At 44.5% G+C, this 27,698-nt stretch overlaps 1 protein-coding gene across 1 annotated transcript in view; it reads left to right on the top strand.

The window, feature by feature from the left end:
• LOC130200402 (synapsin-3-like) overlaps positions 1-27,698 on the top strand; it is a 79,574-nt gene that overhangs the window by 39,032 nt on the left and 12,844 nt on the right. Inside the window, exon 7 of the mRNA XM_056424660.1 lies at positions 18,508-18,570. Within this exon, the coding sequence (XP_056280635.1) occupies positions 18,508-18,570 (63 nt within the window). The remainder of the gene's footprint in view (positions 1-18,507; positions 18,571-27,698) is intronic.

Genomic DNA, 27,698 nt, shown 5'->3' with positions numbered 1-27,698 from the left:
CTGTATATATATGCATATATATATATATATATATATATAAATAATATGCATATATATATATATAAATATGCATATATATATCTAGATATAAATATATGCATATATATATAAATATGCATATATATATAGATATATATATCTATGCATATATATATATAAATAATATGCATATATATATCTAGATATAAATATATGCATATATATATAAATATGCATATATATATAGATATATATATCTATGCATATATATATATATATAAATAATATGCATATATATATATAAATATGCAAATATATATATCTAGATATATAAATATGCATATATATATATAGATATATACATAGATATATATTTATTAAATATATATCTATCCATATATACAGGACTGTCTCAGAAAATTAGAATATTGTGATAAAGTTCTTTATTTTCTGTAATGCAATTAAAAAAAAAAAAATGTCATGCATTCTGGATTCATTACAAATCAACTGAAATATTGCAAGCCTTTTATTCTTTTAATATTGCTGATTATGGCTTACAGCTTAAGAAAACTCAAATATCCTATCTCTAAATATTAGAATATCATGAAAAAGTATACTAGTAGGGTATTAAACAAATCACTTGAATCGTCTAATTAACTCGAAACACCTGGAAACACATTTTCAAATGTTTGATTTTGTTTTGCTGTTATAAATCTTTTTTTTTACTTGGTCTGAGGAAATATTCAAATTTTATGAGATAGGATTTTAGAGTTTTCTTAAGCTGTAAGCCATAATCAGCAATATTAAAAGAATAAAAGGCTTGCAATATTTCAGTTGATTTGTAATGAATCCAGAATGCATGACATTTTTGTTTTTTTAATTGCATTACAGAAAATAAAGAACTTTATCACAATATTCTAATTTTCTGAGACAGTCCTGTATATATATATATATACACACACGAGGGGCAAAACACACAACAATCTGGCAAGGAACAAAGCAAAGACTGGGAGAATATATAAGGTGGGGAAACACAGGTGTGGGGCATCAGGGATCAGCGAGACGGGAGTGACTGGGGCAGGTGACGGGAATGACCAATTCCTGGGGAGACAGACACAACATTAACAGGGTGTTCCAGTGTGACGTCCTCAACAAATATGAAGCAGAACTAGTGGTGAGTTCTTCATGGCGGATGAAGGAGATGAAAACGGTTTCCACGGAGCCACAGAGATAAGCCCCGCCCCCTCTAAGGCAGGAACGATGCGAGTTATGCGAAAAGCCACAAATAGTCAAGCGAGTAAACTAAAAATCTTCTTTTGGTGCGAACGCAGCTTTAGTGTCTGTCAGTGTGTCGTTTGGGTTTCAGAGAGCGCCGTGTGGACGCTCCGGTTCTGTCTCAGCTGCTAGCGTCCTTCACCAAAACGCAGGTAAACAAAGCCGGTGACTAGCTGGTGAACACGGTGGAGCGTTGAGCAGCTAAAGAGACCGAGAGGTGGTCGGTGGGTAGAGGGAGCGAGGACTGGCCTCATCAAGTGGCCAGAGACACAACTCTAAAAGAAGTTCACGTTGCTGGATGTATAAACAACAGAGAAGCGAGAGCAACATTAAACACTGACAATGTGTTCAGGCAAGTAATGAAGAATTAATGCAGTTTGAAGATTTGGAAACCGACTTGTGAACCTTTTTTAAAATTAAATGAAGCAATGTCCGCTTGGGATCCATCATCGGATCTGAGCGTGTGAGTGAGTGTGTGAGTGTGTGTGTGTGGGGGGGATACAGTCACTATTATTTTAACGGTCTTGTGAGGGTTGAAGTTCCTTTTCCTCTCGCCAGGGAAAACAAACAACAACGAGGAGGAACAGTACGTTGTGTAACACGAAGAAACCGTGTGTTTTTATTTCTTATCCGTTTAATTATCTCGTGCCCCCCGTAGGTGTATCGCGGGGCCCTTGGAGGGGTCGCCACCCTCAGGTTGGGGACCACTTCTCTTTTTTTTTGATAAACAAAATGCGTTTTCTTAACTTTTTGGGTGCTAAATACATATCTGGACATTGCATCACGTGTGTGCCTTTGCAATGTTGCAAGAACATGCAGCACCCTGACCTCACTTCAGGGAGTCCCTCAGGCCTCGCCGCTGGCTGTTTGCTGTTGTTGGGAGTCTTCCCTGTGAAAGCGGTTCTCAGTGGTCCTGTGGGCGCCGATGAACCTTCGCCTGGCCGAGACCAGAGGGCGTGGGCGGAGCTGACCACAGACAAAACACAACGGGAGGCCAGTCATCCCACGTGTTGTGTTCTTTTACGACTGGAATCCCCCTCGACCGGCCGGGGGACTCTACACAAACAGTTCCGCGCAGCGTGGAAACACAGCCGCGTGAAGCAGTTGTTTTTTTAGCCATTTAAGAAATGCATAATGCTGCTTAGAGAGCTTACCAAAACAGCGTCTGACTTCGGCCTTCAGAAGGGGATCTCTTCCCCGTTATCTCGAGTCACATCCCAAACACTCGACCCCGTTGTTCGTGCCGACGTTGCTCGTTTCTTTTAGAAATGGAGACCTCTGTTGAACTGACCGCGAAAAACCAGTTTGATCACCAACTCCGTCCCGTCTGTGTCAATGTTGATGTCATGAAGCGGATGCATCCCGTCAGGATCTCTGGAGCGTTGAGACGTTCCCAATGTGAGGTTCCAGACCTCCAGCATGGGGGAGTCTGAAGCTGCGTTCACATCATACTAGTTGCACATTTTCCACGAGGGTCGATCCCTGAAGCGAAGGCGATGCACGGACGCGATTGACGCACATTTTTCGACGGGCGGCGAATTGAGCGACGATGAATTGGGAGAGCCAATCAGCGTTGAGCTAATCCGCCATTGGATTGGATTCAATCTGTTCTCATTACACAGAGGACAGGTACACAGAGGACAGGTACACAGAGGACAGGTACACAGAGGACAGGTACACAGAGTACAGGTACATAGAGGACAGGTACATAGAGGACAGGTACACAGAGGACAGGTACACAGAGGACAGGTACACAGAGTACAGGTACACAGGGGACAGGTACACAGAGTACAGGTACACAGAGGACAGGTACACAGAGGACAGGTACACAGAGGACAGGTACACAGAGGACAGGTACACAGAGTACAGGTACACAGAGGACAGGTACACAGAGTACAGGTACACAGAGGACAGGTACACAGAGTACAGGTACACAGAGGACAGGTACACAGAGGACAGGTACACAGAGTACAGGTACACAGAGTACAGGTACACAGAGGACAGGTACACAGAGGACAGGTACACAGAGTACAGGTACACAGAGGACAGGTACACAGGGGACAGGTACACAGAGGACAGGTACACAGAGTACAGGTACACAGAGGATAGGTACACAGAGGACAGGTACACAGAGGACAGGTACACAGAGTACAGGTACACAGAGGACAGGTACACAGAGTACAGGTACACAGAGTACAGGTACACAGAGGACAGGTACACAGAGTACAGGTACACAGAGTCCAGGTACATAGAGTACAGGTACACAGAGGACAGGTACACAGAGTACAGGTACACAGAGGACAGGTACACAGAGGACAGGTACACAGAGTACAGGTACACAGAGAACAGGTACACAGAGTACAGGTACACAGAGGACAGTTACACAGAGTACAGGTACACAGAGTACAGGTACACAGGGGACAGGTACACAGAGGACAGGTACACAGAGTACAGGTACACAGAGTACAGGTACACAGAGGACAGGTACACAGAGTACAGGTACACAGAGGACAGATACACAGAGGACAGGTACACAGAGTACAGGTACACAGGGGACAGGTACACAGAGGACAGGTACACAGAGTACAGGTACACAGAGTACAGGTACACAGAGGACAGGTACACAGAGGACAGGTACACAGAGTACAGGTACACAGAGTACAGGTACACAGAGGACAGGTACACAGAGGACAGGTACACAGAGGACAGGTACACAGAGGACAGGTACACAGAGGACAGGTACACAGAGGACAGGTACACAGAGGACAGGTACACAGAGGACAGGTACACAGAGGACAGGTACACAGAGGACAGGTACACAGAGGACAGGTACACAGAGGACAGGTACACAGAGGACAGGTACACAGAGGACAGGTACTCAGAGGACAGGTACACAGAGGACAGGTACACAGGCAACAAAATGTATTCTCTGCATTTTGTCCAACTCCTTGTCCGACTCGCTGCGCCTCGTCAGCAACAGGTGATGATTTTTTTCGTCACGCTGTGTGACTTTTGAACGAGTGTCCGTAATAAATCCAGAACGCAGCTTGAGTGTTTCCACCTGCTGCACTTCTACGGAGCTTTATGATCACGCGTTATCGTGTACTACGATACCCAGAATGCTTCAGCGACAGCTTGAGCCTCGTTGGGGTCCTCGTGACGACTTCATTTAGTTTTTCAAGGAATTATTATTATTCTCGTTCTTATTCTCTCCAAACAAACGTCGACTGGCCAAAGGAAATGTCACACGCATATCACGACTCATCAGGAGTTTTCCTATTTGTTTATAAAGAAATGTCTCTCTAGCGCCCCTAGAGTGTTTCCTACCCACGTTTTCCCCCCCAATGAACGATTGACTTGAAATTGGGCATACATGTCCGCTTGGACCTGCTCTACAACATTGCCAATATCACCTCTAAGCTCCGCCTTCTTATATTTTCCGCCATTTTGAATTAAGTAAAAAACACATCTAAAAAGAATGTGTGTTTACAATTCGGAAAATTGGCGCGATTAAAGTTAGCAGAATGAGCTTTATTAGCAATCCCTGTTGGCAGTGTTCACGTGGATGGGTCACGCAACCATCGGTGATTTAGTTTGATACTAAGCTCCGGTTCTTAAGTTCTGAAGGGGAAAAGAGTGTGTTTTTATTTATGGATGGAGGATTTATGGGCGTTTATTGGAGATGGACATCAGAGATAATGATGATGAGTTATGAGTCCGAGAAGGAGTTCCAATGGGCCATGAAGGGGTCTGGGCCATGAAGGGGTCTCGGAGCGCCTCAAACACACCCAATGTTTTCAGCTAACGTGGTTTCTCTCCCTTCACACGGCCCCCCAGAAGAAACCTCCAGTACAGTTATGGTTTGAGCATAACTCTTTTAACCCCCGGGTCTATATACCATAGTTTACAGGTGAAGTAAACAGCATGAGTTAACTTATGGACCATTCCAACGGTTTTATTTTCCCACCATGCTTTTGAAAATAACTTAAATCAAGCGTGTTTGATTTTGGCGATATGTATTAATCTCGACAATGTTGGAAAAAAGTTTCGCTCGGCGTCTTCTTCAAATCCCGACATCTGTTGCAGTGAGGCTTCAGGCTCAGAGCGCCCGGCTTCCTTCGTGTCACGGGTTTTCTGCGGAGACAGACACGGAAATTTTCGAGGAAAAACTGCGTCGCATGTTTTTCTCGGAAACAACGGCGTGACAGAAAGGCGACTTCCACGCGTGGCGAGAAATGTGAGACCCTGACCTCTGACCTCGCCGCGTGTGACTATGTGGCCGGAGAAAAGAAGCGGCATGAGAAGCACACAGTTCGAGGTCCACTTATGTCGGTCTCGTTGTGGGTTTGGACTGAGTGAATGATTCCATTCAGGCCTTTTTGGTTCATGGCACAGGGAAATCCAAAATGGCACACTGTCACCTCATTCCTGCTCAGCCGTTTTTTCCGAGACCTAATACGGCAGGAGCCCCTGGAAAATGGGATAGAAACATCACTCTCCCCTTTTCGACTGAGGAATGTGGCACAGCGTTGATGGGTTTTGCAGGATCGGCCCGCCAGAGGCCCGTCTGTCGGGTTTTTCTTCTGAAGCAGGAATGTAGGTTAGTGAATTGATTAGTGCTAATAAGGCTCGTCCAGTTCCCTGTTACAGCAGCACCACCGCAGAGGAGCCAGACGGCTTCAGTCTGGACTTGTACTTAACCCCGACTTTCAAACAAATCTGTGTTTATTTAAAAGTGGACGGACTGGAGTTGTGTCTGCGTTCTGTTATTAAACCGTATTGGTTAACCATCTGTAATATTAACCACTTGTGATATCACTGAGATATTACAAGCTTCTCTCTTTGGGAGAGCAATTTGTGAGTGTGGGTCAGTGATGAGCAGGTCCGTCTTTCAATCAGGGGGTTGGGGGTTCAACCCCATGCCCTTGTCGATGTGTCCTCGAACAAGACACTTAACCCTGAGCTGCTCCCCAGTAGAATGGAACATATTAGTCACTTTGGATAAAAGTGTCAGCTTAATGTAAAGTAATGTAATTCTTGTAATAAAACAGCATACAGGCGGATATATCGTTGTGTGTATGTCGGGTGACTGTAGTGGTGAGCAGGTCCGTCTTCCAATCAGGGGGCTGGGGGTTCAATCCCACGGCAGAGTCGCTGTGTCCTTGAGCAAGACACTTAACCCTGAGCTGCTCCCCAGTAGAATGTAACATAATCGTAAGTCGCTTTGGATAAAAGTGTCAGCTTAATGTAAAGTAATGTATTTCTTGTCAGAATAAAACAGCATACAAGTGGATATATCGTTTTGTGACTGTGGGTCAGTGGTGAGCAGGTCCATCTTTCAATCAGGAGGTTGGTGGTTCAATCCCCGCCCTAGTTGCTATGTTCTTGAGCCAGACACTTTGGTTGAATGCAGTCGGCCGAAAGTCTTGAAGGTCTGTACCGGAACAATGTGGTCGCACAAAATGAAGTCCTGGCTGCACTGGAACCCCAGAGATATAGATATCGGAGGTCATTATGGGCTGCTGGTGTCACGACTTCCTCACCTTCGTGGTTCTATTCATCCTGCCGGCTTCATGAAAGCTCCTGTCATTCCAGATCCTGTCCTCCTCACCTGGTTGTCTCGTTCCCTTCACCTGGTCCTCACCTCATTAGTCCCTCGTTCCCTTCACCTGGTCCTCACTCCCTCTCACCTGCAGCCCCTCCCCTCGTTAGTCCCTCATTACCTTCACCTGGTCCTCACGCCCTCTCACCTGCAGCCCCTCCCCTCGTTAGTCCCTCATTCCCTTCACCTGGTCCTCACGCCCTCTCACCTGCAGCCCCTCCCCTCGTTAGTCCCTCATTCCCTTCACCTGGACCTCACGCCCTCTCACCTGCAGCCCCTCCCCTCGTTAGTCCCTCGTTCCCTTCACCTGGTCCTCATGCCCTCTCACCTGCAGCCCCTCCCCTCATTAGTCCCTCATTCCCTTCACCTGGTCCTCATGCCCTCTCACCTGCAGCCCCTCCCCTCGTTAGTCCCTCGTTTCCTTCACCTGGTCCTCACGCCCTCTCACCTGCAGCCCCTCCCCTCGTTAGTCCCTCATTCCCTTCACCTGGTCCTCACGCCCTCTCACCTGCAGCCCCTCCCCTCATTAGTCCCTCATTCCCTTCACCTGGTCCTCATGCCCTCTCACCTGCAGCCCCTCCCCTCGTTAGTCCCTCATTCCCTTCACCTGGTCCTCACGCCCTCTCACCTGCAGCCCCTCCCTCGTTAGTCCCTCATTCCCTTCACCTGGTCCTCACGCCTCTCACCTGCAGCCCCTCCCCTCGTTAGTCCCTCATTCCCTTCACCTGGTCCTCACGCCCTCTCACCTGCAGCCCCTCCCCTCATTAGTCCCTCGTTCCATTCACCTGGTCCTCACGCCCTCTCACCTGCAGCCCCTCCCCTCATTAGTCCCTCATTCCCTTCACCTGGTCCTCACGCCCTTCTCACCTGCAGCCCCTCCCCTCGTTAGTCCCTCATTCCCTTCACCTGGTCCTCACGCCCTCTCACCTGCAGCCCCTCCCCTCATTAGTCCCTCATTCCCTTCACCTGGTCCTCACGCCCTCTCACCTGCAGCCCCTCCCCTCATTAGTCCCTCATTCCCTTCACCTGGTCCTCACGCCCTCTCACCTGCAGCCCCTCCCCTCGTTAGTCCCTCACTCTTCAGCTCCCTCACTTCCACTTGTCCTCTGCCAGATTGTCTTGTGTGTCGTTGCCAAATTCTTCAGTATATTCAAAATACTAATTCTGATCTGCCCGTTACGACCCTGTTTGCATGTTGACCCGACTTAAGAGTTTTGCCCGCCCCTTTTTTGTTTGTTGCCTTGTTTGACGGACCCCCCGGTGTTGACCCCGCCTGAACCACTAAGTAAAGATCCTCCTCCTGCAGTCCTGTTTATGAGTCGTGCTTTTGGGTTCCAGTACCTGTGTAACCATTACAGCTTGCGCTTCCTCCCACAGGTGGAGGTTGTTGAAAGTGAAGTAAAGTTGTAGAGAGATTCTGAAACAGCCAATGGGGACCTGGATGTAACAGGTCCTATACTGTATGTGCATCATAAACAGGCCGCCATCACTCTGGATCCCAAAGTAAATGAAAGTTAATCCAGTTCCTGTTGATGGGAACACAATGACGGGGTGGCTGTGGGCTCGAGGGGTTGGAACCCCAGCAAAGACACCGCCGGTAAAGAGACTTCCACCCAGAGACCAACGAGACTCTCGTTGTGGATGCTGGGGACATTGCTTGTGATCTGCAGCTCGTGGTGTAGTGGACCGTGGCGTTGCACCCATACATGCAGAAGTTGGTTTGATGATAATATATATATAAGATGGTAATTCATAACATACACTGTGCAGATGGTTGTTTATTGCATCTAAATCTGAATGAATTCCAAACAAAGGAATTGCTGCCGTTTTATTTTCCCAGAAAGAAAAAGATCCTGTCAGAAGCACGAGAGTCATGACGTCTTCGTTGACTCTAGAGACTGAGTCAATACTGTACGGCTCTTATTGTACAGTCGTGACTGCTTTAGCTAACGCCGTACTGTACGGTACATTTCTTCACTCAACGAGTTGCGATGACGGAGCAGGTGGCTCCACCACCAGCCACATCCACCATCGCATCGCCGTCACTTCTCCATCGACACCTCAGGGTTGTCAGGAAGCATCCGCCCTGGAAACCTCCATCCCAGACAGCTGTCTTCCTCATGGAACGGCTCCAGGACAGACGGACCCTGATGGAAGCCAGATGGGCTTGAATTCCACAACAATAATTACCGTGCCCCATTAAAAGGCCTTTACTCTAAACACACCAACACAACGGGCATCTTCTGTCTGTTGGCGCTTATGGCGGATGTTAACCCGAAGGGGGAGGGGGGGGGTTACTACGACAACGTGTAACAAGTCTGTTATGGGTTATGCGTATCCAGGAACTACTGTCTGTCATGCTTGTGTCACTTTTTATTTTGGGAAAACACGGAATTTTGTTCTAAAGGTTTACAGCCCAAGGAGTTTAGCCTGCACGTGATTTGTTCTCTTGAGTCATTTCAGATCATCTTAAATACAGATTAGGATCAACACCTCTGCATCTGTGCTTGTTTCATATGAAACGAAACAGAAACACCACGAACGGGACAAACATCCATCGTAATCGCTACCGTCGAGTTGAGTTCAACGGCGTGAGGAATGTGGGAGATTTGTGAAAAGTGAAACGGGAACTTTGAGCATTAATTAGAAAGTTCATAGAAGAGAGTCAACTCAAAGGAATAGTTTGATATTTTAAGGAATGCACTTTCTTTCTCAGAGTTAAAAGACGAAAACAGCTGTCCTGGATTGGTCCAACGGGAAGTCAAAACAGCACCTCTTAACCCTTGTGTTGCCTTCGGGTCATTTTGACCCGATTCAATATTTAACCCTCCTGTCGCCTTCGGGTCAATTTGACCCGATTCAATGTTTAATGTCGGTGTTCGAGTCAACAAACAAACATAAAGTACCTCACACTTAAACTTGGAAAACAATATTAATTCTAATAATTTTCTGGAGATTTTAATAGCTGGGGTCATATTGACCTCAAGGGTAAAATATGTTAGTAAATATAAAGGTAACAGGAGGGTTAAACATTGAATCGGGTCATATTGACCCGAATCAATGTTTAATGTCGGTGTTCTTTCGGGAGTCAACAAACAAACATAAAGTACCTCACACTTAAACTTGGAAAACAATATTAATTCTAATAATTTCCTGGAGATTTTAATAGCTGGGGTCATATTGACCTCAAGGGTGAAATATGTTAGTAAATATAAAGGTAACAGGAGGGTTAAACATTGAATCGGGTCAAATTGACCCGAAGGCAACACAAGGGTTAAGATCACGGAGATATCTCGTTCGTACGAGAAGCCAAGAGACGCTCCCCTTGGAAACCATACGTTGGTTTTGTGTCTTGGTTGAAACACAATGTATGAACCATGTTAATGAGTGAGATTTGAAGGCACTGGTATGAATATTTAGTTTTACCTTTCACGCTTCTCGTCTTTATGCTAAGCTAAGCTAATAGGCTTCTGGCTGTAGCCCTGAACTTTAACGTACAGACATTAGAATTCAAGTAGCTATTGCTGAGTCATGTACGTCCGACGTAATTAAATACACTTGATAAAAGTTTGTTCCTCCAATCACAACCTAGCGATGACCGTGACTGATGCCTGGAGTGGTTATTGGGATACGCCCGCCTGAGTTGTACTGATCCGTATAAATTCAAACGTAACTTTCCAATCTGTCGCGGTTCAAAGTGAAATGTGTCGGCCGCCGTTTGACGCGACTCAAACGTTTTACGTCCGACCGTTTCAAAGAGAGCCGACTCCTCCGGTCAGGTGTTAGCTCAGTCGCTACGTTAGCCTCTCACGGTGAACACGGCGGGTGTCTTGAGGTCACGTGATCCGCCTGCAGGGTTTGATGTGGGCGGATCCTTTGGTCCCGCTGCGGTCGCCCTTGTGGGTCGGGGGACCCGGCTCCCGTCGTCTGCCCGGCCCGTCGGGCCTCATGTCGTCTGCTTGATGTGGTTTGAGACGCCACATGAAACACGAAGAGATCATAAAGGCAGGATGGATGCACCATGTGTCTGTTGGGAATCACAGAGGACTCCTCCTGCTCTGGCCACGCTCTCGTGTGTGGGTCTGTGTGTGTGTGTGTGGGTCTGTGTGTATATGCGTATATGTGTGTGTGTCTCTGTGTGTGTGTGTGTGGGTCTGTGTGTATATGCGTATATGTGTGTGTGTCTCTGTGTGTGTGTGGGTCTGTGTATATGCGTATATGTGTGTGTGTCTCTGTGTGTGTGTGTGTGGGTCTGTGTATATGCGTATATGTGTGTGTGTCTCTGTGTGTGTGTGTGGGTCTGTGTGTATATGCGTATATGTGTGTGTGTCTCTGTGTGTGTGTGTGTGGGTCTGTGTGTATATGCGTATATGTGTGTGTGTCTCTGTGTGTGTGTGTGTGGGTCTGTGTGTATATGCGTATATGTGTGTGTGTCTCTTTGTGTGCTTGTGTGTCTCTGTTTGTGTGTGTTTGTGTCTCTGTGTGTCTGTGTGCTCATGTGCGAGAGTGCGTGTGTGTCTGTGCATTTGTATGTGTGTCTCTGTGTGTGTGTGCTTGTGTGAGAGTGTGTCTCTGTTTGTGTGTGTGTGTGTCTGTGTGTGTGTCTTTGTGTGTGTCTGTCTGTGTCTCTCTGTGTGTGTGTGTGTGCATGTGTGAGAGTGTGTCTCTGCTTGTGTGTGTGTGTGTCTGTGTGTGTGTCTTTGTGTGTGTCTGTCTGTGTCTCTCTGTGTGTGTGTGTGTGTGCATGTGTGCGTGTAACTCTGTGTGTGTGTGACCCATTATATCTCGGCGTTGTGTTCAATACTTCTGTATTTTTACTCTATGAATTAAATCGGATGTGAAGCCACCGATACGCTGCTGACCTCATGTCAGTTCGGCCTGTATGTATAACATTATTATTATTAAACGTTGTCATAGGTTGTTCTGCTTTCTCCAAGTGGCCAGAGATATCAATTAGTTCTGCTTTTCAAGCCGTGGTTGTGGAACTACGAGCACCTAAAGCCGTGTGGGATGTGGTATCATTATGTGAGAGCCTCATGCAGCTGGGATCAGGCTCATGGAGCACGGAAAGCCTCGTGCTGCACGTTCCCACAATGCTTTGTTCATGCAGCTCAATATCTTGTATTTTTTGCTCAATCTATGAACCGTTATTCAATCAAGATGTTTTCACTTTTCAATTCATAGCAGCAGAGAGTTGATCTGGAGATGGAGCTCGGCGACAGATTAGTCCACACGAGGTCTGTTTAGTTTCCTTAGACTTTGTCCAATTGTCATGGAATAATAAAGATATAGAACTCTCAGGATTCATATGAGCAAAAGCTCCAGAGCAGCTATCAAAATGAACTTGTGTTAATTGTTTAAAGTGGTTCTAATATGTGTTTCAGCTTGTTTGTGTCAGGAGTTTTTTTCTCTTGCTTCCTGTTTTATTTTGAAGTCCCTGTCTCTCATGTCCTCTGTTTCCCTGCACTTCCTGCCCCTGTGATTGGCTAACATATCGTATAATATCATAACATAACGTATCATAGCATAACATATCGTAACATACCATAAGATATTGTAATATATTGTATCATATCGTAACATAGCGTAAAATACCATAACATACTGTAACATATCGTATTGAATCGTAACATACCGTATCATATCGTAACATAGCGTAACATACCATAACATAGCATAACATAGCGTATCATAGCATAACATATTGTAAGATATCGTATCATATCGTAACATAGCGTAACATACCATAACATACTGTAACATATCGTATTGAATCGTAACATACCGTATCATATCGTAACATAGCGTAACATACCATAAGATAGATAGATATATACTTTATTAATCCCCAAGGGGAAATTTGTCGAGTCAGTAGCAGCAACACACAATGCTATGTTAACATAGCATAACATAGCGTATCATAGCATAACATATTGTAAGATATCGTATCATATCGTAACATAGCGTAACATACCATAACATATCGTAACATAGCGTATCATAGCATAACATTGTAACATATCGTATCATAGCATAACATACCGTAAAATATTGTAACATATCATAACATAGCATAACATATCGTATCATAGCATAACATAGCGTAACGTATCGTAACATATCGTATAATATCGTAATGTACCATAACAAATCGTATCATATCATAACATAGTGTAACGTATCCTAAAAAATCTAAACAGCGTAACGTATCGTATCATATCGTATCATATCGTAACGTATCGTATCATATTGGAACATATCGGAACATATCTTAAAATATTATAACAAATGGTAACATTTCTTCACATAACGTAACATATCGTAACATATCTTAGCATAACGCAAACATAACATATCGTATGATCGTAAGATAGAGGGTCTCTCTCTCTCTCTGGCTACGACCGATGTGACAGTTTGGATTTACGAACAACCTGGAACCAGAGCGCGGTCCCTCAGGTTCAACATGTGATCCCTGCAGACTTCCCGTCTGCCGTGCGTCATCGTGTTCGGGATTGGAATGTCACATCGAGATGTTTTTGGCAGTTATGGAAGCACGACTTCCCTCAGACGCCGAGCTGAGCCACGACCCCGAACCTAAAGCTGGCGTTTGCGTCTCGAGTACAGAAGGAGGGGGAAGCGTGCGGGGCGGACGGGCTTCCCTGAAGTATTTCCACCCCGTGCCTTGTTGCCGCCACATTTACTGTAAATGAGGGAAACCCTCGTGTTACGGAATGAAAACCCCCGACCGGTGAGATCACCCACCCACCACACAATTAGCTCGTGACTTGGTAACGTCTTCACCGCACTCGATGCCTTTTACAGATTTCTGCCGGGAACAAAAGAGTTGACCAGTCAGATGGTGGTTTCTAAACCAAAATGTTCCACAATAACTTTTTTTTAAAGATGGAAACTTGTTATGTTGAACAATCTGATGAAGAACTTCCATGGCAAGGAGGACTATTCCCATAAAGTCGCCTCCCTCGTGTTTTAAGGAAAAGCTCCAGCAGTGACACGGGATGTCTTCTATCTCTAGCTAGAATCTCCAACAGAAATAATGCCCTAAACACAAGAAAATGACTGAATTAATCACATAACTTCATACAGTAGTTTACCAACTACCTCCAAGTAGCCTCATTGTCACCAAAATACTAGAACCACATGTTTCTGAATAATGAATTTAGCCACTTAAAGGCTTATAAAACCGCCCTATAGCAGAGCGGGGAGCAGCCTGAATGACTCATACGGTGTCAACATGTCAGGCATTACTTAAAGTTTACGGCTTCCATGTGATCTCACCCACATAAATGTTCTCGGACCGAGGCGATCTCGTGTTTATGTTCCTCGAGTCCGTCAGAGAACAACTGAGGATGCGGTCGTCTCTCTCCCCGACTGCCGTCATCGCCACGGCGACGGGAATGGCTGGAAGCAGCGAGTCCAGACAGAGTGGGTGGCTCTCAGCCCACCTCCACCCAAAAAACACTCGGGCGTTGTGCTCCTGCTGCGATGTTCTCAGATACTCGCGAAAAACTCGGGCGACCTCTCGTTCGTTACGTGACCGCGGTTGAAGTGTTGAACTTCTGACTGGAAGCACGTAAAGAAAATAGATTGTAATCTCGCTTTGTTTTAAGCAATTAAACCAATTTATAATACTAATTATAAGCCTTCAGATGAACTCATACAGGTACTTTTGTGTCACATTCACAGTCGTAGAAGTTGTGTTAAAGTCTCTTTTTTAATATGTATTTGTACATCTGTCTCTTGTGAGTCCACTATCTTTATGGAGGTGGTAAACTAACTTATTACAGTTTTGCTTTAATAGTTAGTGGCAGACTTTTTACAGTCGACCCCGAGTGCTGCTGATCTTCTTGCTCGTGTCAGGGACCCTTTGACGACAATCTGTTCTTCGTCAGTGAAAAACATGGCGACTTTGAGTGAAGCCAGATTGTGCTGGTGTATAAAATGTCTTGTCCTGGTTGTATATAAATGAAAAGTGCTATGAGTTCTACACTGTTGAGCCAAAATAGCTGTAAACCCTCTTCAACACCGTGGTCCAATGAGGCGGGAGAGCCCTCTATAGGCCCGGATACCCGCCATCTAGACGGCTTTCCTATTATGTAATACTACCTGACCACGGATCGGCTTCGTGGTGATTTAAATAAACAGAAATGAGTCCATGAAGCTTCGGGAAATATAAGTGAAAGTTCATAAAGGTCTTTGGAGATCTGGGGTTCTGGGGCAGTTTCCCACTTTCCATGCTTCTTAGTCCAGTCGTGTCAAAACATCCCTGAAAACTGACAGTAATTTAAAGTCGTAATCTTTAAAAGGTCCAGTGTGACGGATCTGGCGACATCTAGTGGTGAGATTGTGGATTGCAAACGACTGAAACTTCATTTTAGAAGAACATACCTGGTACAACACACCTGTATGTGGTCTGGGGCTCACCTGCTCACACACCTGTATGTGGTCTATTCCTCATAACTTACCGATATGGACCCACTGGTTTCTCGCGGTAGGAGGCCGTTCATTCACGGGTCACAAAATCAACATGCATTGTGGGAGATGTAGTCTTTGGTCACTGTACACAGGGTTCACACGGAGATGGAAAACCTGGAAAAGTCATGGAATAAAAAAAATAAAAAAGTTATTTCCAGGCCTGGAAAATATAATCCCGTATGTTTTGGAAAAGTCATGGAAATGTGTTATATTCATGTGTTAATTTACACAGTTTGATAAAAAGAATACACATTTATATAAATGTGTACTCTTTTAAACTATTGTCTCTTATTCATTTGTGTCATTTAAGGTACATTCTCATGTAAACACCAAGATTTAACATAATGTTTGGTTTAAAGTCATGGAAAGGTCATGGAAAGGTCATGGAAACCCAATGTTCAACATGTGTATGAACCCTGTGTTCACTGTAAAGCAGAATAAACTTTCATTTGAAGTCGATCTGATGCCTCTTAAGCTGTCGCGAGCCACATAGAATGACGTGGCGGGCCCAACCGACGCCGACATGCACCACTCATTACAAAGTGGATTACAAAGTGGACGCCTTGATACGGTCTCGCCTCCCTTTCTGCATTTCTGGCACGTGGAAGCGATAATGGACGTTTAAGAGCTCCCTTTATCTCGGCGGCGTGTCGGCCCGGCCCGCGCCGTCGGATAAACTGTCAACGGAATCGCCGCTCACGCCCTCGAGCGGCGCGCCGCCTGTTCAGCCCTCTGCGTAAAACAAGCTAACGGCAACTTTAGGAAGTACAGTCCTGTCAACCGTCAGGCAGCGTTGGGCTGAGGCGACAGCAGCTGCTCAGGCGCTGCCCTTCCCTTCGCCTCGCAGGTCGGGGCTCGCGGTATATCTCTCCATGTGTAAACTTTATCTGCTGCTATGTTTATTCTACTGAGGGCTTCACCTTGAGGTGCCTTGCAGAGATTACCACTCGAGACGTTGTGTAAACTTTGGGATTCTTACATCGACGAATGCACGAGACAGTCTGAATTGTGCTTTTTTTGGGACGGTGTATCTGAAAGCCACACTTATTCGACGGCTGTGTAGAGACGTGTTTGCACGGTGTTTCTACAGGGAAAGTTACGGTCATGGAAAACCTGGAAAAGTCCTGGAATTTCTAAATGGTTATTTCTAGGCCTGGAAAAAATCATGAACAAAATTAAATCCCAAAGGTTTTTGGAAAAGTAATGAAAATTTGTAATGATATATTCATATATATATATATATGTATATATATATACATATACATATATATGTGTGTAAATATATACCAAAGGTAAATAGAAGAGAAAAAAGAAGAAAAAACGACACTCCTTTAAAGAACCCTGGTTTGAAAGGTTTGCTGTGGAAGAAATGTTTTCACTTTTTCATGTTTATGAGATTTCACAACCTTTTTGATCATGGAAATTTGGTTTAAAGTCCTGGAAAAGTCCTGGACATCCATTGGTCAACATGGGCATGAACCATGATGTATTGCATGGTCAGAAAAGCTCCGTTTGATCTTCGTCATACATCCTACATACGTGACCCTTACATAACCTGACGTTGCGATCGCAAAGCAAGAAAGTGGAACGGGCCTTTGAAGCTGCTCCTGCATCACATCCCGCTTACAGTCCTATCAGCGTCTCTATCAAAGGGCGTTCAAACCACAGAGAAGGTTTGAAGTAATCTGTTGATGTTACATCCACTTTAAGGCTACACACTATGAGAAATGGCACGTTGCGGCCTGCCGGGTCGGTCCAGACCCATCCCAATGAGCTGTGGTCCTCCGCCCAGCTTCCCAGAACCTCGCTCCTTATTGCGTAACAGACCAACATTCCTCTGACTCCACATCACCGAGCGGCTATAAGTTCAGCGAGGTGGCACGAGAGCCCGAGTTCCTTCCCCAGCTCACGGTCTGTGGACACTTCCATGTTTACATCCGAATCAGCTGCGAAGGAATGTTGGGTTGCCTCTCAGTGTGGTGTTTACCACACGCATGTCTCATTGTATATTTAGAAGAGTTCTCAATGTTCCTACTTAGCGTGGCAGACATTTCCAAACAGTTGATACCAACAATCCCCGCGCTTCCCGGCTTTAAAAGGCAGGTTGTAATCTTGAGGTCAAAGCATGTTTTTCATTCTTCTTTGAACACATTGACATTTGAATTTGAATTTAAAGCTTTGACATCAATCGTTGTATATTACAAATGTACTGAATGTGTCCTGTGAAAGGTCTGATTCCTGCTAACTCACAGATGTGTATCACCCGACTGCCGTTTCTCTTTCAGCTCATTGGTTTTTGTTTTTTTTTGGCCCTCAACGTTGATGTTTCAGCTCTCAACTATTGGCTAACTGCCCACCACCAACCGCTACCAAACGTTTGCCTTTTGGTAGATTAATCCATCAGATAAAGAGACATATTTCTCTGTCAGGTCTTCATGCAGAAGAAAAGAAAGAAGAAATATAGCTTCAGTCATGATCTCCAGAAGGTTTGGTATGAATCGGACCCAGCGTGGAGGAGAACTCGCCAATTATGTGTTTTTGACCAAATTCGAAATGGCTGAAAATCTAAGTAGGCGGAGCTTAGGGCTCTGAGAGGCTATTTTGTAGAGCAGGTCCAAGTGAACATATGTGACGAATCTCAAGTCAATCGGACATTCTGGGTCAGGGGCGTCGCCAGTCAAACTTTGAGGGGGCGCTAGAGAGCACGCTTTTAAAACAGAATTGTGCGGTCGGGGTCCTACGTCTAGTTTCACCAAGCTGCGCTTCAAGCTCGCCAAATCTGGTGAGTTTTGGGGTATGACGTGTACCCCCAATATGCGGTCAAAGTGGAAAAATAAAAAGCGGAATAATAAAAAGAATCCGGGCAATTTCAATAGGGTCCTCTCGGACTTCGTCAGTCGCTCGGACCCTAAAATAAGTATTAAACTTATCTGGAGGCCTAAATGAATGCAATGTGTTCACAGCTTTCTCTCCAAGACCCTCAAGTGTATCAGTTAAAGTTGAACCGTGTTTAAGAGGACTTCATGTGTGTGTATTCAAAAACTGACCTACGATCTGTTTGTCGCCCGTTGGAGAAGAGAGCTCTCCGAAGTGCTCCACCCGACCCCATCTTTGAAAAGGTCACGCCGCGGCTGATAATCTGATGTTCTTGTCCGCAGGTCTCCACCTCCTCCTACCCCGCGGTGGTCAAGATGGGGCACGCTCACGCCGGCATGGGGAAGGTGAGTTTCTCTTCTGGACGTATTCAGACGCTCGCGCTCATTCATCTGATGTTTCGTCTCAAACCCAAATGTTCAAATCCCCAGAACCTCAAAGCTCCAGCGCTGCTGTGATGCTTCATGTTCAAGGAGCTTCATCCAGAGCAGAACAAACGCTTTGGGCTTCACTTCCGATGTTCTCTGACACGACGAAACCGTCTCAGGAGATGGAAACAGGATCGCGAGAAACATCCGTAGAAAGACGTGATGATTACACAGTTATCGATGAGGAGAGGTCAGAGGTCAGCAGGTCAGAGGTCAGCAGGTCCTTCAATCAGGGGGTTGGCGGTTCAATCCCTGCCCTAGTCCGTGTGTCCTTGAGCAAGACACTTCACCCTGTAGCTGTGTCTACGCTGTATGAATGTAATGGAACATGTAAAGTGTGTTTGAGGACCTTAAAAAGCGCTTTAGAAAATAAATGGATTAATATTATTAAATATTTTCACACGCGCATATACCAATCTCTCTCTTTCTTTCTCTCCCTAACTCTCTCTCTCCCTCTATCTCCCTCTCCTTCTTTCCCTCTCTCTCTCCTTCTCACTCCCTCTCTCTCTCTTATTCTCCCTCTCTCTCTCCCTCGCTCCCTAACTCTCTCTCCCTCTCTCCCTCCCCCTCCCCCTCTCTCTCCCTCTCTACCCCCACCCTCTATCTCTCTATCTCTCTCCCCGCCAGTCATTTGGATTCTCTTCATGTCTCGTCTGTGTGGTTGGTCTTGGTGGTTTCCTGTTTGAGGGCCAGACATATGCTATAGAATTTCCCATAATGCCGAGGGGGGGGGGGGGGGTCGTTTAACCCCTCAGACCTCACAGAGCTCTGAGTAAAGCGTGTAAATAAAATGTCTGATTCAGGGGAGGAAATGTACTTATTTTATAGGGAGCAGAAAGGCTACGACGTCGGCAGAAAGGTTATGAGGAAAGGTTATAAGGAAAGGTTACAACATCGGCAGATAAGTTACGATGAAAGGTTATAAGGAAAGGTTACGACGTCGGCAGAAAGGTTACGACGTCTGCAGAAAGGTTACGACGTCTGCAGAAAGGTTACGATGAAAGGTTATGAGGAAAGGTTACGACGTCTGCAGAAAGGTTATGAGGAAAGGTTACGACGTCTGCAGAAAGGTTACGATGAAAGGTTATGAGGAAAGGTTACGACGTCTGCAGAAGGGTTATGAGGAAAGGTTACGACGTCTGCAGAAAGGTTACGATGAAAGGTTATGAGGAAAGGTTACGACGTCTGCAGAAAGGTTATGAGGAAAGGTTACGACGTCTGCAGAAAGGTTACGATGAAAGGTTATGAGGAAAGGTTACGACGTCTGCAGAAGGGTTATGAGGAAAGGTTACGACGTCTGCAGAAAGGTTACGTCTGCAGAAAGGTTACGATGAAAGGTTATGAGGAAAGGTTACGACGTCTGCAGAAAGGTTACGACGTCTGCAGAAAGGTTATGAGGAAAGGTTACGCCGTCTGCAGAAAGGTTACGATGAAAGGTTATGAGGAAAGGTTACGACGTCTGCAGAAAGGTTATGAGGAAAGGTTACGACGTCTGCAGAAAGGTTACGATGAAAGGTTATGAGGAAAGGTTACGACGTCTGCAGAAAGGTTATGAGGAAAGGTTACGACGTCTGCAGAAAGGTTACGATGAAAGGTTATGAGGTGGTGCCCAGCGAATAATGTGGGCTACGTAGACAACTGGAAGACTTTCTGGGGAAAACCTGATCTGATGAGGAGAGACGGCATTCATCCCACGTTGGATGGAGCGCGTCTCATTTCTGCGAATATGACCAAGTTGATCACCGGACTTAATCTATGACAACCCAGGGTTCAGATCAGGAACCGGGAGCAGAGTTGTAGTTTAACACCCTTCTCTGCTCTTCCATTCGAGCAGTTACCCACCCTTGACTTTAGAGTAGAGACTGTGTCTGTCCCACGGCCACTTCAATTAAATAAATCAAAAGTAAGCAGAAGAGGAGTCGTACACAATAACCTTATACAAGTTAACACAATTATTTCAGCAGTGCAACAAAATAGGTCTATTAAATGTGGTCTCCTAAATATTCGATCTCTGTCATCTAAAGCTGTGTTACTGAATGATTTAATATCAGATAATCACATTGATTTATGTTGCCTAACTGAAACCTGGCTGAGCCATGAAGAATATGTCTGCCTGAATGAATCGACTCCTCCAAGTCATATTAATACTCACATTCCTCGAGGCACCGGTCGAGGAGGTGGAGTAGCAGCCATCTTTGAATCGAGCCTATTAATTAATCCTCAACCAAAATTACACTACACCTCATTTGAAAGCCTTGTTCTTAGTCTTTCACATCCAACCTGGAAAACACTACAGCCAATTCTATTTGTGATTCTGTACCGCCACCAGGTCCATATTCAGAGTTTATATCTGAATTCTCAGAATTTATATCAAGTTTGGTTCTTAAAACCGATAAAGTTATTATTGTTGGAGATTTTAATATCCATGTGGATGTTGATAATGATTGCCTTAGTGCTGCATTCATCTCCTTGTTGGACTCGATTGGCTTCTGTCAGAGTACAGAAACCCACTCACAGCTTTGGCCACACGCTTGATCTTGTTCTTACTTATGGCGTTGACATTGAGCATTTGAACGTCTTCCCACAGAATCCTCTTCTGTCAGACCACAACCTCATAACTTTTGAATTTATACTACCGGAGTGTACTCCGTTAGTCAAAAGTTTCTACACTAGATGTCTAACTGATAGTGCTGTAGCTAAATTTACTGATGCGATTCCTTCTGTATTTGATTCGATACCACGTCTCAATATAACAGAGGACTCCTGGTCTAACGTTAGTCCGTCCCAGATTGATCATCTTGTTGACAGTGCCATAGGCTCTCTGAGAATGACACTGGACTCGATAGCCCCTCTGAAGAAGAAGACAGTGAGGAAGAGGAGGTTTGCTCCTGGTATAACCCTCAGACCCGCAAACTGAAGCAAGCGTCACGAAAGCTTGAGCATATGGCGTTCAACTAATCTCGAAGAATCCCGCTTAGTTTGGCGAGATAGTCTTAAAACATATAAGAAGGCCCTCCGTAATGCCAGAGCAGCCTATTACTCATCAATAATAGAAAAAATCAAAACAACCCCAGGTTTCTCTTCAGCACTGTAGCCAGGCTGACAGAGTCACAGCTCTGTGGAGCCGAGCATTCCTATAAACCTTAGTGGTAATGACTTTATGAACTTCTTTAATGAAAAGATTTTAACTATTAGGGACAAGATTAATAATCTCTTGCCCATAACCAGTGCCAATCTGTTCTCAAGTGGAATGGCCTTGGAAACCGCTGTATGCCCTGGTGTATATTTGGAGGGATTTTCTCCTATCAACCGTGACCAATTATTTTCAACGGTTTCTACTTCGAACACGTCTACCTGTCTCTTGGACCCCATCCCGACGAGGCTGCTTAAAGACGTTTTGCCTTTAATTGGCGGCTCTCTATTAGATATTATCAATGTGTCTCTGCTAACAGGCCACGTACCACACTCCTTCAAGGTGGCTGTTATTAAACCTCTCCTGAAGAAGCCCACTCTGGATCCAGAGGTATTGGCTAACTACAGACCGATCTCTAACCTCCCCCTCCTCTCCAAGATCCTTGAGAAAGTGGTCGCAAATCAGTTGTGCGACTTTCTACATCATAATAGTTTATTTGAGAAATTTCAATCAGGATTTAGAAAACACCACAGCACCGAGACGGCACTGGTGAAAATTACAAATGACCTCTTAATGGCAGCAGATAAAGGACTCCTCTCTGTCCTGGTCTTGTTAGACCTTAGTGCTGCATTCGACACCATTGACCATGACATCCTGTTACAGAGACTGGAGCAGTCGATTGGCATTTCAGGCACGGCACTAATTTGGTTTAAATCCTATTTATCAGATCGATCTCAGTTTGTATTTGTAAACGATGACGCCGATAACCACCAACGTTAATCACGGAGTTCCACAAGGTTCTGTGCTTGGACCAATTTTATTTACCTTATACATGCTTCCTTTGGGCAATATTATCAGGAAACACTCCATAAACTTTCATTGTTATGCAGATGACACTCAACTATATTTATCGATAAAACCAGAGGAGAGCAACCAACTCTGTAAAATTCAAGCATGTCTTAAAGACATAAAAACATGGATGACCTGCAACTTCTTGATGTTAAACTCAGACAAAACCAAGTAATTTTAATCGGCCCTGAGCACCTCAGAGATCAATTATCTGGTGATGTGGATTCTGTAGACGGCATTGCCCTGGCATCCAACACCACTGTAAAGAATCTTGGCGTTATCTTTGATCGGGACTTGTCCTTTAACTCCCACGTAAAGCAAATCTCAAGGACTGCATTCTTTCATCTACGTAATATTTTAAAAATCAGGCACATCTTGTCTCAAAAAGATGCAGAAAAATTGGTTCACGCGTTCGTTACTTCGAGACTGGATTACTGCAACTCCTTATTAGCAGGCTGCTCTAATAAATCTCTTAGGTCCCTCCAGTTGATCCAGAATGCTGCAGCTCGTGTTCTCACTAAAACTAAGAAAAGAGATCACATCACTCCTGCACTAGCTGCTCTGCACTGGCTCCCAGTAAAATCAAGAATCACTTTTAAAATTCTTCTCTTAACCTACAAAGCCTTGATTGGTGATGCTCCATCATATCTTAAGGAGCTTGTCGTACCATATTGCCCCACTAGAGAGCTACGCTCACTAAATGCGGGACTACTTGTAGTTCCTAGAGTCTTAAAAAGTAGAATGGGAGCCAGAGCCTTTGGTTATCAAGCTCCTCTTTTATGGAACCAGCTTCCAATTTCAGTCCGGGAGGCAGACACAGTCACCTCGTTTAAGAGTAGACTTAAGACCTTCCTCTTTGACAGAGCTTATAGTTAGGGCTGAATCAGGTTTGCCCTGGTCCAGCCCCTTGATATGCTGCTATAGGCTTATAGCTGCCGGGGACGTTTTAGGATGCACTGAGTACCTATCTCCTCTTTTTCTCTCCTTAAGGATGAATTTTCATCTCTCAATCACACGTTACTAACTCTGCTTTCTCCCGAAGTCCTTTTGACTTTACGTCTCATGGGGTCATCGGACCCTATGAGACGGCATAGATCCTATCTGCCTGATGGATCGTCTGGGTCGTGGAATTCCTGCTCATGACTACGCCACTGTCCTGTTGAGACTCCGCCCACTCCTCCTCCCCACCGCCATCTGCCTGATGGATCGTGGAGGTCTCCATCGTGGAATATGCCTACTATGAACTATTCATACACTCTGTCATATTCATTGAATGTATTTTAACTCTAAATCTGTCCTTCTGTACACATTACATCTATTGCATCTGTCCATCCTGGAGAGGGATCCTCCTCTGTTGCTCTCCTCCAGGTTTCTTCCCTTTTTTTCCCCCTGAAGGGTTATTTGGGAGTTTTTCCTGGTCCGATGTGAGGTTTTGGGGCAGGGATGTCTATGTGTACAGATTGTAAAGCACTCCGAGACAAATTTGTAATTTGTGAAATTGGGCTATACAAATAAACTGAATTGAATTATGAGGAAAGGTTACGACGTCTGCAGAAGGGTTATGAGGAAAGGTTACGACGTCTGCAGAAAGGTTACGTCTGCAGAAAGGTTACGATGAAAGGTTATGAGGAAAGGTTACGACGTCTGCAGAAAGGTTACGACGTCTGCAGAAAGGTTATGAGGAAAGGTTACGCCGTCTGCAGAAAGGTTATGAGGAAAGGTTACGACGTCTGCAGAAAGGTTATGAGGAAAGGTTACGACGTCTGCAGAAAGGTTACGATGAAAGGTTATGAGGAAAGGTTACGACGTCTGCAGAAAGGTTATGAGGAAAGGTTACGACGTCTGCAGAAATGTTACGATGAAAGGTTATGAGGAAAGGTTACGACGTCTGCAGAAAGGTTATGAGGAAAGGTTACGACGTCTGCAGAAAGGTTACGATGAAAGGTTATGAGGAAAGGTTACGACGTCTGCAGAAAGGTTATGAGGAAAGGTTACGACGTCTGCAGAAAGGTTATGAGGGAAGGTTACGACATCGGCAGAAAGGTTACGACATCAGCATCTAAAGTAGAACACAGGTGTGTCTTATTTCCTTCCAATTAATCTCAGTTCAGATTCACGTGACGTGTTTACGTCGGAGTTTGGCTTAATTTACCGCTGGACTCGTGGCTTCATCTCTCAGAGAAGCCGTTCTTACAGTAGATTTATATTTGTGTGGTTTGTACATGTGACGGGTTTCAGAGGTTAAACATGTCTGCTCTCAGTTGAGAGACGAATGGATCTAGTGACACTGGAACAGCTCCTTACGTGGGGTTCCAGATGTTTTCTGTTTTCATCACCCATCAAAGTGACAACACATTTATTGCACCATCAAAACTCTTCTTCTCAACATTCACACCTACTTGTGTTGTGTCGGCGCTCTCGCTCTGGGGGTTTCCCACCGTCAGCGCTCCGGTTCATTATTTGGCGAGGGTAGCTCCACTTTTAACGGCTCTTTGGGACTGTCTTTGTTCCACCCTGACAGTTTGTGTTTCTGGTTTGTGCGTGAACGTTTATACGTCGTAAAGTCTCTCGTGAGGTTTCACGCGACCTCACAAATCGTCACAAGTGTCTCAATCTTGATTTGTGCTTTGCAGTCGGCGCTCCATGTTGATCAGTGTGATATTTGGCATAAATTGTGTCTTTGATGTGGATCTAACAGTGAGATTGTTGATCTGTGGCATCTATTGCATGTCTATTGTGACACACTCTAAGACTCTAGTTTAGATCTACAGGGTCATATTAAATCATATTGACATTGCATCTAGTCATTGTTCATCTAAGGTCACATTAAATCTATTGTTCAGATCTGGTCATATGCCTCTTGAATTATTTATCTAACTCTGTTGTTTATCTGGTCACATGACATCTATTGTTCATCTGGTCACATGACATCTATTGTTCATCTGGTCACATGACATCTTGAATTGTTCAAATTTCTGTCACATGACATCTATTGTTCATCTGGTCACATGACATCTATTGTTCATCTGGTCACATGACATCTATTGTTCATCTGGTCACATGACATCTATTGTTCATCTGGTCACATGACATCTATTGTTCACCTGGTCACATAACATCTATTGTTCATCTGGTCACATGACATCTATTGTTCATCTGGTCACATGACATCTATTGTTCATCTGGTCACATGACATCTATTGTTCATCTGGTCACGTGACATCTATTGTTCATCTGGTCACATGACATCTATTGTTCATCTGGTCACATGACATCTATTGTTCATCTGGTCACATGACATCTATTGTTCACCTGGTCACATGACATCTATTGTTCATCTAGTCACATGACATCTATTGTTCATCTGGTCACATGACATCTATTGTCCATCTGGTCTCATGACATCTATTGTTCATCTAGTCACATGACATCTATTGTTCATCTGGTCACATGACATCTATTGTTCATCTGGTCACGTGACATCTATTGTTCATCTGGTCACATGACATCTATTGTTCATCTGGTCACATGACATCTATTGTTCATCTGGTCACATGACATCTATTATTCATCTGGTCACATGACATCTATTGTTCATCTGGTCACGTGACATCTATTGTTCATCTGGTCTCATGACATCTATTGTTCATCTGGTCACATGACATCTATTGTTCATCTAGTCACATGACATCTATTGTTCATCTGGTCTCATGACATCTATTGTTCATCTGGTCACATGACATCTATTGTTCATCTGGTCACATGACATCTATTGTTCACCTGGTCACATGACATCTATTGTTCATCTGGTCACATGACATCTATTGTTCATCTGGTCACATGACATCTATTGTTCATCTAGTCACATGACATCTATTGTTCATCTGGTCTCATGACATCTATTGTTCATCTGGTCACATGACATCTATTGTTCATCTGGTCACATGACATATATTGTTCATCTGGTCACATGACATCTATTGTTCATCTGGTCACATGACATCTATTGTTCATCTAGTCACATGACATCTATTGTTCATCTAGTCACATGACATCTATTGTTCATCTGGTCACATGACATCTATTGTCCATCTGGTCTCATGACATCTATTGTTCATCTGGTCACATGACATCTATTGTTCATCTGGTCACATGACATCTATTGTTCATCTGGTCTCATGACATCTATTGTTCATCTGGTCTCATGACATCTATTGTTCATCTGGTCTCATGACATCTATTGTTCATCTGGTCACATGACGTCTATTGTTCATCTAGTCTCATGACATATATTGTTCATCTGGTCACATGACATCTATTGTTCATCTGGTCACATGACATCTATTGTTCATCTGGTCACGTGACATCTATTGTTCACATGGTCACATGACATCTATTGTTCATCTGGTCACATGACATCTATTGTTCATCTAGTCACATGACATCTATTGTTCATCTGGTCACATGACATATATTGTTCATCTAGTCACATGACATCTATTGTTCATCTGGTCTCATGACATCTATTGTTCATCTGGTCACATGACATCTATTGTTCATCTGGTCACATGACATCTATTGTTCATCTGGTCACATGACATCTATTGTTCATCTGGTCACATGACATCTATTGTTCATCTGGTCACATTACATCTATTGTTCATCTGGTCACATTACATCTATTGTTCATCTGGTCTCATGACATCTATTGTTCATCTGGTCACATGACATCTATTGTTCATCTGGTCACATGACATCTATTGTTCATCTGTCACATGACATCTATTGTCCATCTGGTCACATGACATCTATTGTTCATCTGGTCACATGACATCTATTGTTCATCTGGTCACATGACATCTATTGTTCATCTGGTTACTTGACATCTATTGTTCTGTCCATCCTGGAGAGGGGTCCTCCTCTATTCTCTCCTGAAGGGTTCTTCACTTCTTTTTTTCCAGTGAAAGGGTTTTTTCTATTTCTTGGGAGTTGTTCCTGATCCGATGTGAGAGGTCAAAGGTCAGGGATGTCTATGTGTACAGATTGTAAAGCCCTCCAAGGCAAA

This window comes from Pseudoliparis swirei, chromosome 10 (genome assembly GCF_029220125.1).
Source record: "Pseudoliparis swirei isolate HS2019 ecotype Mariana Trench chromosome 10, NWPU_hadal_v1, whole genome shotgun sequence".
NCBI classification, from domain to species: Eukaryota; Metazoa; Chordata; class Actinopteri; order Perciformes; family Liparidae; genus Pseudoliparis; species Pseudoliparis swirei.
The sequence above is the reverse complement of the archived record's forward strand: the minus strand, read 5'-3'. Positions and strand labels throughout refer to the sequence as shown.